The sequence below is a fragment of the Glycine max genome, chromosome 6 (assembly GCF_000004515.6).
Source record: "Glycine max cultivar Williams 82 chromosome 6, Glycine_max_v4.0, whole genome shotgun sequence".
Classification (NCBI taxonomy): domain Eukaryota; kingdom Viridiplantae; phylum Streptophyta; class Magnoliopsida; order Fabales; family Fabaceae; genus Glycine; species Glycine max.
Window position 1 is genome coordinate 49,351,848 of NC_038242.2, and position 12,682 is coordinate 49,364,529.

Below are 12,682 nucleotides of genomic sequence, written 5' to 3' on the forward strand. Positions count from 1 at the left end.
CAAAAATCAGGTTTGAGAATCAATTACTTGTAGATAAGTTATCAACATCTTATAACATCTGTTCCAAGACAATTTACCTCTTGTTAGTTAAGTAAACTAGTTACTCCCTCTGTCCCAACAATCAGAGTTATGTGTGACAATAAAATGGCTAGCTAGTAGCTACTGCCATGGATGAGGAAAGAGTGTTGTGTGATATTGCTTTGCGTGTGCTACAAAGGAGATAGTGAGTAAGTATCCTCCTCCCTTTTTATAATCACAACATACATTTCTCAATATATATTAATTAATTATGTCTTTTGAAAAAGTTAACTATCTCTTATATCAGAGAGAGAGAGAGAGAAAGAGAGCTCTTCTTGTGTAACTGAATTAAGTACACACAATCTAAAACAAAACTGAACTGAACTTGTGGGAAGAGTCTTAGTTCAATTTCTATATAATACATCTTTGGTGAGGGATGAACTTGATTAAGCTTCAAATCAAGGATTAATCTTATAAGTTATCTAATTAGTCGAAACTTATGGGATACTTTAAGAATTGTAACGGTGGTTAAAAAAAAACTGACGTATGAGGGAAGAGTCAAGTAAATATATTGAGTCCCATTCTCTCTCTATTTAATTTGTATCGATAAATATAAAAGGTGTTGTTGATTGAGTTTTTGTGGTTCGTTTGGTTTCGATTGAAGAACCCTTCTTTTGCTCCACGTTTCTTCACTCTCAACCGTTCGACTCGTTCGATATCAACCGAGTTGACTCAGATCTCTAAGGTACTTTCCCTCTCCACCTCCATTACTCCTTCTTGTGTTTGCGTCGTATGATTCAAACGGTGAATTGCATTTCAGGAACTCGCGAACCTCAATTTCATGGAATTAAATCGTTTCTAGGGCACACATTTGTTCATAGCCGATTTTTGTTATCACTATTTCTCTATTTGTTGTTTATTTCTCGTCGTGTGAGAATGTGTCTCTAAATTTTGAATGTTCAATCGCGTGTGCGAAAATCAAATTGATTATGGTTCTATGCTGCACTTGAATTTCTCAACATCAACTCACCTTGGCATTGTTTCAATGTTTTTATATGATTACAGTTGTTTGCATGGACTTTACGAACATCATCTGTGGAACATGTAACATTCTAACGTGACCGGAATTTGGAAACGCTATTTTTTGTTTTAACATTAAATCTACACAATTGAGTATGAGCAAGTGAAAAGATTCATTTGGCTTTATTGTTTTTTTTTAATTATTAATTTGAGAGGAATCCTCAACAAAGAGTAATACCAAAAGGAAAAAAAAAACAAAAGGAGACAGAAAGGAATCTCCCTGAAGTGTTAGAAAACCTGCTTCAGTATTTGAGTTTTGATTGTTACTTCAATACTTTTGTTTCCCACCTCTTAAACTTAAGGCTTTTTCCCTTTTAGGTTCCTTATTTTTCTGCGGAATGGTGGAAATTATATGTTTTATGTGGACCAGAGTGTTGGTTGGAATTGGAATGAGAATCAGCATGGTGCTCGTAGTTTTGTTTTGAAATAAATAAATGTGGACATGTTACTAATATTTTAATATCATCTCTTAGTATGGTGCTTTTACTATAACATCACACTCTGTTAGGAAACCAGAAATTAGAAAAGAAATGAGGGCTTTATGGAATCCAAAAACAAGCTCGTTGAACAGATACTAAAGGAATCAGTCTTTCCCAGAGCAAAAGTTCCTTTCCCTCAGAGAAAACACTTTCTCTGCCTAGCCAAAGTGCCTAACAGTCCTTCCTCTTTCATGCAAACACAAATAACCCCCCTTGCTCATGTAACCTATCTCCTCAAATGCTAACTACCTACCACCTCTTCCAACTAACCAACATAGGACCCTTCTAATTCGTTTCACTCTACACTTTCCAAATTGTGGTCTAGCATACTAAATCCTTTCCTATATCAGAGCTCAAACTAGCAACTCTATCACACTCAAAATAAAAAATATAGTATTTTAGTAACCTATGTTTTCTGATCTATTCAATTTTTCTATATTAGACTTGCATTTTTTTAAGCTTATAGCTTGTTATGTTGTGCCATGTTAGGCTATTTTGTTTTACTTTTAGCTGTGGCTGTCCTGTTGTATCGTACTATTACTATAATGTGTTTTGGCTTCTCTCTCTGTGTTTGCTTAAGTTTGTGTTTATGGTTATCCTTTTCCTTATTCTTCCATCAATATTGTTTGGTTAAATTAAAGAAATGGGAAAACAAGTCATTTTCTTGAACTTCTTTTGTTGACTATAGAAAACGTTATGGATATAGTTGCTATTGTTAAAATCTCATTTAAATAGCATTTTTCTTTCATGTCTTACACTTGAAACTATCCAACTTATAAAAGTTTTAAATAGTTTTGATTTATTTGAATATTTTTGCTTAACTGCAGGAAGTTGCAGCACTGAATTCTCTTTTTTTGCTTGTGGTATGTTTCTCAAAGTTAATCTTTGGTTGTTTTGGGGGATACATAAATATATTGGGGACATGATTTTAAGCTTAATCCATTTTGAATTTGAGTAGTTTTTGGGGTACCCAATTTTGAATTTGAGTTGTTTTTGGGGTACCCCATTTTGAATTTTTTTGATGATTTTCACCTCTGGAAATCGTTCTGGATTAGGTTTATGAGATGAAGGGAAAATGTTTTGCATGGGGTTGTTTTAGTCTACCTATTACTATTGATGTTAGAATGGGTGCTGGATAAGCTGCTATCTACTGCAGAACTTTGACTTGTGCTAATTCTTTAAGTTTTTTGCTTTTGTTTTCTTTTTTGAAATATTTAAGTGAATTTAGGGTTTTTTTAAAATGTCTGAGTGAATTTAGGGTTGAATTTGATTATGATTCCATATCCACTTTCAATTAAGCCCTTATTCTTGTTTTTGTTGTGTTTTTTTTGTAAGTGGAATGGTAGAAAGTATAGGTTAGTTTTTCTAGACAGGGTATTGAGTTGGCATTGGAATTGAAAAAAACTGAAGGAGAGTCTGCTGGGAACATTCATTTTTGGTGATTTTTAAACCTTATTATGATTTTTTCAATTTTATAATTTCATCCCTATTTTAACCTATGAAGCAGCACTATTTTAGAGAATACAGTGTTCATACACATATAGGATGTGCTTGGTAGGAAGGAAAGAAATAAATGAGAAATAGGGTGGATGGAAATATGGAAAAGAGAGATAGAGTGAATGAAAATAAGGTGAGAAATGGAATGAATTTAGGGGTGTTTGGTTTAAGAGAAATAGGGAAAAGAGAAATGAAAAAAGCCTTTGTTAATCGATTTTTTATTCACAATGGGTTGCGATTAGTGAAAAATGTTTATGGTTTCTAAAATCGATTTTTATACAACTCTAACGGTTTAAACTGTCAATAACATATAAAACTGCCAGTAATTGCTCAATTTGTAGTGTTTTGAATGGCTAGATAAAAAAGCCAGAAAATGCTCAATTTCTGAAAAATTGCCAAAAAAAATCGTGGGTCCCCCCCTCGCATTTCTTCGTAGTTCAGACAGGAAATAAAAAGGTGTGGGCCCCTCCCCAGTCCCCACACCTTTTTATTCTCTCCTCCTATTTCCACCCTACCAAACAATAGAAATTCCCCATTTCTCATCTATTTCCTCTCCATCCTCTCTGTTTCCCACCCATTTCCTTTTTAACAAAGACACTTTGTCAAACACACCCACAATTTAGTAACCTTTGTTTTGGAACAAATAATCACTCTGTCACATTCCTGAGACAACTTTTGGAAGGAAAAAAAACCCAATTATTATTTCCCTAATAAAAGTGGTACTCAAACGGCCAAACATTCAATTGCAATCTATTGAATGTTCCATTTTGTTTCTGTTTTGCTTTGTGGCTGTCCCATTGAATGGTGTTTTGTCGGTTCTGTATGTGTATACTTCTTAAGTTTCCATATTATTGTTATGCTTATTCCTCTGTCCATGTTGTATGGTCAAATTAGGAGTTGGATGGGTCTGAGAAAATAAATTCCTCATCTAAGTTCTTTTGGTGCCGAAAAATAAAGGATGTTGTTGTTATTGTCAAAATTCCAATGATTTATGTTCAACTTTGTTTCTTGGACTTTTATTTTATATCTTAACACTTAAATTATCCAACCTATAAAGTTTCTAATAGTTTGGCTTATACAAATTTCATACTGAACTACACAAAGACGCAGAGCATAATTAATTGACACATTCATCACACCACAGCAACACAGCCCTGATTTATCTTTTTCTGCCTTTGGTAAGTGACTCAAAGTTAACTTGTCAGTGTTTGAGATGATGCATGAATATAATGTGGACATGGCCTTAAGCATTTATCCGTTGATTTGTTGAGTTCACCTGTTTATTTATGTTCTATTATGTCACTGGTAATGCATTTCAGGGTTTCAAGGCATATAATTCTTCCTCTACTGTATTCATGAAATCTTGGTGCTGGCTTTCTTTTCCTCATTAACTCTGTAAAGCAGTGACTTTCTTCTGTAGTCAGTTGGGATTGCTCTAGGTCTCATAATTCGCCAAATTTATTTTGCTGTCCAACTGGCAGAGCGGATTAATGGAAAAGATTCTCTTTTATTTTTTGGGATGAACTGTATGACCTCCATTGTTTTTTACTACTTGTAAATCTGCTCATTTTAGTTCAAGAAAGTTGTTGAGAAGTTAAACATAATATTGACTGGTCTTGAAAAAATGTTGTGAATTGTTTCATGGGTTAGCTTGAGTTTTTGAATGAAGTAATTTCTTAAAGTATTATTAGACCTGATTGAACATGAAGTTATCATAGTGCCTTCCTGTCTTGTAATTAAAGTTTCCATGTAACAAAGTGTTAGTGCAAGTAATAGTAAACTATGTTCTTTTTCATTGCTTCAATTCCAGCAGCTTGTTTTTTGACTCTTTCTTTTTCCCTTCCTTTTTTTTTTCTAGTCCTATCTCAGCCTTCCTAATTTAATTGTTGCCTTTTCTGCTTTGTCTAAATTGTCAATCAATTGCAAAAGCCATTTATATTTGCTCTATTCTGTTTACTCATTTGAATGTCTGTTCAGAAATGCTGAAAGATGCAGGTCTAAATTGATTGATAAATTCATCACAACCCTAAATTGTCATTTTCTGCTTTTGTTATGTTACTCAAAGTCAACCTTTAGGTGTTTGGATAGATGTATGGATATATGGTGGACATGGTCTTAACTCTTAACCATATATCTTTGCTTGTTTAAGTTTCACTGATTGTGCCATACAGGATTTAAGGCATATTATTTCTTCCTCTATGGTTTTCCTCATGTCTTTTACAGGACAATTTGCATCGCTGATTAATGGAATATATTCTCTTTTATTTCAAGATGTACCGGTCATCCTTCATTGGTTATTAATAATAACTAATTTTAGACCTTATCATCTTAGTTTGAGAAGATCCTTAAAAATCAGTAGAACACAATCACGCCACTATAGCGCTGGAGTGGTTGTATCCAGTGTTGTTAAATGGCGGCCATGGCGGCGCCATGGCGGAGTTGCGTAGCGGTTTTCTGAAAAAACGCCACCGAATAGCGGTGGCGTGACGGGTTAAAGATGGCGGCGCCATGGCGGCTGCCATAGCCATGGCGGCCATGGCGGATGTGGCGGGGAGGCGGAAAATGGCGGAATTTTTTTTTTTGTCCGCGGTAGGAGTTGGGCTGACCCGACCCAACCCTACCCGGAAACTTAATGAAAACCATGACCCCCCCCCCCCTACCTTTCAGAACGCTGCTGCAACCCTCGAAGCTTCAACACAGCGCGACCTCGGAACCAGCCACGACCCCTGCAACCAGCCTCGGAACCAGCCGCGCGTGACCCGCTGCACACAGCAGCCAGCAGCGACGACCCATGGCGTGAACGGCGGCGACGAGCACGGCGTGAACGACGGCGACGCGAACGGAGAAGACGACCCAGAACCGCGACCTCGACTTATACTGGTGGGTGGGCCAAAGCCTTTTTTTTGTTTTTGCTGCTTGACACCCCTTTTTTATTTTTTTTCCGTTTTTCTATTTGACACCCCCCTTTTACTTTCGACAGTCCCATTTTTAATTTTTTTTTCTATTTGACACCACAATTTTTTTTTTCTGTTCAGTCCTCTTTTAAATGGCTGAACCATCATCCTCTTTAATGAGTTTATTTGGTGTTGGTACTTGATTATTGTATGAACTCATGAAACTTTTTTAGTTTATTTGAATGCAATCCTTTGTTTTTTTCAATTTCAATGAGTTTATATATATGTTTTTTTTTTTTTTTGGTCCGCCATGACTTCCGCCATTTTCCGCTACGCCATCCGCCATATTTTTATGGCGGATTTTTTACTTTCCGCCATGAACCGCCATCCGCCATTAACAACATTGTTTCTAAATCATTTCAGTTCATTTCTATTATGTGTTTTCTAAATCAAATCATTTAGCATTTTAATGTTTCCAAATATGTCCTAATGGTTATAGTTATGGAGGAGCAATTCATACTTAGAGTTCCACCTAATGTGGCAGAGCGGATAGAGCGTCTTCTGAATGAAAACAATGCTTCTTCATCTGAAGACAAGTCACTAGATTTGTCATTTAGAGAGGATGGAAGAAGTGGTACGTTTATGATTGGGAATGAACAATTCCCAGCTTCTCTATTGGATCTTCCTTGCGTTGTTGAATCCTATAAGACTTATGATGATAACTCTTTGATTAAGACTGCCGATATTGGTCAGGTCAGATTCAAATAATTCTTTCATTCTTAATCATACTCTTTGATTCATATAACGTTCTAACTGGTTACTGCATCCAACTAACAGATGATTATGGTGAGGGAATCTGGTGATGCTGCTCCAGATGTAATTGAGTACAGACATGGCCTCACTCCACCCATGAGAGATGCTCGCAAGCGTAGATTTCGCAGGGAGCCTGATCTTAATGTATAGTTTTCATTCACATAACATACACATTAACATGCCTCTCTGCCTAATATATATATATATATATATATATATATATATATATATATATATATATATATATATGCTCTCATAAATACTTTTTTTTATTCTTTTTCCCATTTTTCAGCCTGAGCTTGTCTCCCGTGTTGAGAAAGATCTTCTCAAAATCATGGCTGGAGGAACAGCGGACAATCTTGATATCCTTACATCTTTGTTTGTCTCAAATAGCAATTTAGCAAAATTTTCAATCCTTAAACACAAATTTGACTCTACTTTGAATTGTTCTCTTTAAAATGAGTAGTTATTGTGATCATTGCTGTTGCTTATTTCTTCCCCTTTTACTTATTCCTTTCCTCCCAGTTGCCCACCTGATAGTGGAAACAAGCTTAACTTTGGTTATTTCCTTGACCGAAATTCACATGTGGAAACAGCTGAGCAAGAAGAAGGGGATGAGAATGCCCGAGGTGCTAATAAAAAATCTGCACCTAAGCCTGCACCAAAACATGATATTCCAGAGAATCTTACTAATGCAGGAGAAGCTGACAGGAGTGATTCTGAGGAATCTGATGACTCAGTCTGACCAAATCAACTACCAAAAGAATATTTATATCACAATGATGAAATGAAAGCCTGTATAGTATAACTTTCGCAGTTAAATTTGAATTCCATCCAGCCTTAAAATCTCACCTACAGTAGATTTTCCATTGTAGGTGATCTGTATACACTGTTTTGTATTTTACAAATCGTGCATTTTCTCGCTATCTTTTACAAATCGTGCATTTTCTTGTCTAATGATTTGTGGTATACATTTTTGATAGTTAACCTTTGAGCCCTAATTTTCCCCCGGATATATGAGTAAGGGTAAGCATGTGTTTAATTAAAGCCATTTTGCTTTTTTACCTTACTAGTGTCCTTACTCGGAGTTGTCTGGGTTTTTTTTTAATATAAAAAATTAACGTGAAAAAAGATAATATTTTTTAAAGAGTAAATATATTTTATGTTTTAAAATACCTTGTATACAATATTTTCATAATTTATTGATGATACAATGATAGTATAAATAATTTTATATTATCATTTAATCATAAATCACTTTTGATATCAATGTTTTTAAAATTGGATCGATCATTGAATTGATTAAGGTATTGGTTCAACGTTCATTGATTTAACCGTGGTTGAACGTCACCTAGCCTCGTTTGTCAATTGATTTTTATGATATCAATGTTTTTAAAATTGGATCGATCATTGAATTGATTAAGGTATTGGTTCAACGTTCATTGATTTAACCGTGGTTGAACGTCACCTAGCCTCGTTTGTCAATTGATTTTTAATGCAAGAATTAAAAGAAAATATTATAAAAAAAAGAAAAAAAGGTTAACATTGATACTAAAGAGTTTTATAGAGTGCAGTATATTGATTTCGTTGATTATTTATTTAGCAAGCATGCGATTTTTTTTTTGAGATTTTTTTTTTGCAAGTGGCATCCACAAATATGGTTTTTCATTTACAATAAATTCGCAAATAGGATTTAATTTATTGATTATATTTTTTCATTGTACACTTTATCAATATTGAATTTGTCATTAAAATAAGTTTTTTAAAATAAAATAGTCAAGATAAAATGATATCTAAATTTTTTAAAAATAAAAAAGATGACATTGGTAAAAAAAAAAATTCTCACTCTGTTTGCGTGCTTAATTTTATTTTTCATTCCCTGTCACAATATATATATATATATATATATATATATATATATATATATATATTTATGTTTTTTATTGAACGATTTTATACCGCGGATAATTTATCATTTGATTGTAAAAATTTAATATATAAATAAGCATATAATGTTATTTTCCAGGAGCTTGTGGTAATCTTTCTTTTGAAACATTGTATGCAGTCTTCAAGATGACAAAGACCTAAATGATGTTTACGATAAAAAATGGCCTTTAAATTTATTTATTTAAAATTGTATTAACTTAAATGGGTTTGAAACACAATACAATTTGTTGATTATATTTGCGCATGTACAATGCAAAATATCTATTTGTTTATTAATTGATAATATAAAGATTCACACACCATCAATACATTTCTATGAAGTTCTATAATTAACATGACAACCCATCCTATGTACAACTTAAATTGAAGTTCTATAATTAACATGACAACCCATCCTATGTACAACTTAAATTGCATAACAGTGACATACTAATTCACATATAGAATAAGGAGTAATACATATATCCTACATTCATAAGACACGAAATATGGTAAGCTTTTATGAAGCATAGGCAGACATACAATGCAAAAGCAGGCCCCTTAGACCGTGTATATTGTTTTTCTAATTTGTTGGATGAAAGTTGAACAGGTGAAATATGGAAACTGAATCCTTGAGGTGTCTGTAGAGGTAGGGATTGCTGCGTAAAATACGAAGTAACTTTTGAGTCCGATTAAAAGTTAGCATTGGTGCAGCTTGAACATGCGATAGTGCCCACAATTATGAACCTAAAATTGAAACATAAAACTTTTCACTTACAGGCTCGTAGTAGGGAGGATCATTGGAATCAGAGAGTGGAAAATGGACCTTGCAGGATGCCTACATCATATATTAAGAAACAAATTGGAAACAAAAAAAAATCAGATGAACATAACTATAATATTTATGTATGACAATGAGTGTTGAAATATTGACTAAACATGTCAAAAAGATTAAACAACCTGAACTGGAACCAAGTCAAGGGAGAAACTAATTTTTGTCCGCCAAGTGGATAAGTAAAACATCATTGCCACCTCTTTATCATAGCTGATATTGAATTTTAGTATCCTCTTGCATGCTACTTCTTGGACCTCTTTATAGGCCAAAAAGGAAAAGCAGAAAAATTGGACACTCTAAAGAGCAGGCTAGATCAAGCTTAAAAGCAACATATAATTATTTTTTTATCATTATCTGAGATAGACCTTTATGTTTCATCTATGGGAGCCATATTTATTGAGGATCTAATCAAGCGTATCTGTATCCATGACAGGAAATTCATAGTAAAAGTAGGTATATCAAAAGCAGTTGTTAAAAATCCATAATCAAACCACATGAAAACTCCAAATAGATATCCTTTTCAAAAAGACAATATCATGTCGAACAAAATCAACAGTCCATTATGAAACAATTTCCAAGTCATGGTCCAAACTCATGCCAGTAACTATCCATCGAAACACATTTTCAATGGCGAGAAAACATGTCAAAAAGTTTCAATGAACAATAATAACAACAATAAAATAATCAAGAGAAAAACATTTTGAATAGCAAGAAGAATATTGTATCAGAGGTCAAAATTGTACTCTTTGAGGTTGATGGTGTAGACAAAGCTTTCTAGATGTCGATGGAGAAATGTCCTTACTGAAAAAGAACAAAACAAATTAAAGGAAATTATTAAGGAAGAAAAAATGGGTAATAGAATAATACAGTGTTTGCTGGATTCTTTTTTGTTGTTGACCTTGCTAAAAACAAAATTAAAATGATCAGCTAATTGAGCAACACTAGACGTTAAAATGAAGTTTAGATAATAGTTAGCAAAATTCAGAATTGATGTAAATGGGATGGTACCCCTTGCAACATACTCTATATCAATATAGCCCTTTTATTTGTTGATCAAAAACAAAAATTAATTAGCCTCAAATTTTTAACAGCATCATACGATTCTTTTGGTTATGCATGAACAATAGTGTATTACAAATTATAATAATAAAAAAAGGGTTATCTTTGTGCACTCGTTGATTGTTGCCTCCTTGGAGTAGAAGTTAGGGTCCTTATCTCTTCCAATGAATGCCAAAAGATACATATTATATTGGGATTTCAATGAAGGAAAGGGTGAGCCTTCAAGCTTCTTCCATAGGGCTGCAACAGTAAGGTAATCTTCAATTTAGCACATCATGAAATTTTATATTATATTGGGAAGCAAAAATTAGAATTAGAAATTACAGAAATAATATATGAGCAGAGAACATGCTAGTGTCAGTAGAGGATAAATAAATAGGAAAAATATAAAAGAATTAAGAAAACATGAATACCTTCCATGTGGGTTTAGAGTTAGATCTACTTATCAAAGTTTCTTTCCAAGTAACATGTAGACTTCTTACCTGTGCTTTGTCTTGAAAGAAACTGAAGCACACCTTTCATGTGTAACATCAAACTTAATATTTTAACTGGAAATGGTATAAACTTTTAAAGCACATCAATTGATTTTTCATTCTTACCTCTCTTTTGCCTCTTTAAAACGGTCAAAACTACATATTGTTACGATAAACACACGTAAAATATAGATGGACAGAGACACACTAAGCTAACCTCTCAGCACACCAAAAACACTCCAAAGCTAAGTAAAGGAAAGATGGATAAAGAAAATAAAATAAATGAAGGCTAAGTTTGTCTAACATGTACTACTGAGGAGAAAATTTACATAAATTAAATTTAATAAAATAGTTCCTATTTAATCTTTCGGTTTTAAAGCTCAACAAAATATAAATTACTAATTACTATCTTTTCAATTATGACATTATTGTAATTCTTAAATATTTTGGACTTCACAAATGAGAGAGAAATGACAGTGGACTTGGAAGTCATATCATAATATAAATTGCACTTCTCAATTTAATTTGTGTCGTATCTTCCAATGTGGACAGATAAAAATGTATAGAAGTACTACTTGTTAGAATTAATGTCTCATGTGAGAGACATATGACTTAGTAGGGACTAATAAATAAATAATTAACGATTAAGGGCTAAATTGTAATTGGGCTTAATAGGAGAAGTTTCTAGGTTAACTGCTACTTGATGGGAGTAGTGGTTATAAAAAGGGCTTAATACCCACTAACGTGAAATAAGGTCCCCTTCCTGACCAGAAAGTGCTCTTTTCTCACCCATAGCCATCACGAACGGAGAGAGACAGAAAAGAAAGGCCAAAGGAAGTGAAATCCTATTTCTCTCATTTTCAAGGAAATCAAAGTGCACCAGAGAGAAATTCCTATAGAGAAAGGTACACATCATTATCTATTATCCTTTATTGATTGTTTGTGAGAACCATAAATTTCAAGATCCTGTTGGTTTTCTATAATTGATAGTCTAGGAAACCCTCAAGAATTTTTACATGTGGTATCAGAGCATGTGTTATGAAATTTATGATTCTCCAAGAATGATTTAATTTCTCTCAATTATGCATAAACCCTAATTATGAAATTTAGGGATTTTTAATTTATGTTACATGTATTTTCAATTACATGTTTTGATAACGTGTCTTTCGTGTTAATTATATTTTTCGCTGCAAAGTATGAAATTCTAGATATATAAAATTTCATGAGAAGGAAAGCCATGAAAGCGGTAGAATTTTTGGAAATTACATTTTGGGAAAGAAAGCGAAAAGTGACGCTTTAGTCGAACTGCAAATTCATGCCTTTTATTTAAGATCAAAGATGACAATCATATATTATAATAATAATAAAATTGGGCAATTACGTACCACTTTATAGAAAGTTTTAATTCCAATTACGTTTTGGAAAATGCAAATATTATCCTTTTTTCAAAAGCTGCACGTAGGTACGTGCTAATTTCAATTTTGTGAAAAGCACTGCCATGTACGTTGGGTGCAGGGAAGGATTCCTTTTCGAATTTCTATTTGCAAACCCCTTTCTGCTATTTCCAATCCCACTTGCCTATTTTTTTTCCTCGAAAATGATCATTAA

The 12,682-nt window shown here is 33.4% G+C and overlaps 1 protein-coding gene across 9 annotated transcripts; it reads left to right on the plus strand.

Moving 5' to 3' along the window:
* The first annotated feature begins 172 nt into the window (after window positions 1-172).
* On the plus strand, window positions 173-7,707 carry LOC100806004 (transcription initiation factor TFIID subunit 7-like). Of its 9 annotated transcripts, none has more exons than XM_041016012.1 (7): window positions 355-763; window positions 2,405-2,440; window positions 4,179-4,252; window positions 6,468-6,721; window positions 6,806-6,925; window positions 7,074-7,143; window positions 7,366-7,707. In XM_041016012.1, exons 4-7 carry the CDS (start codon window positions 6,470-6,472, stop codon window positions 7,524-7,526), a joined length of 603 nt encoding a protein of 200 aa, XP_040871946.1. In that variant the 5' UTR covers window positions 355-763; window positions 2,405-2,440; window positions 4,179-4,252; window positions 6,468-6,469; the 3' UTR covers window positions 7,527-7,707.
* The last annotated feature ends 4,975 nt before the right edge of the window (window positions 7,708-12,682 follow it).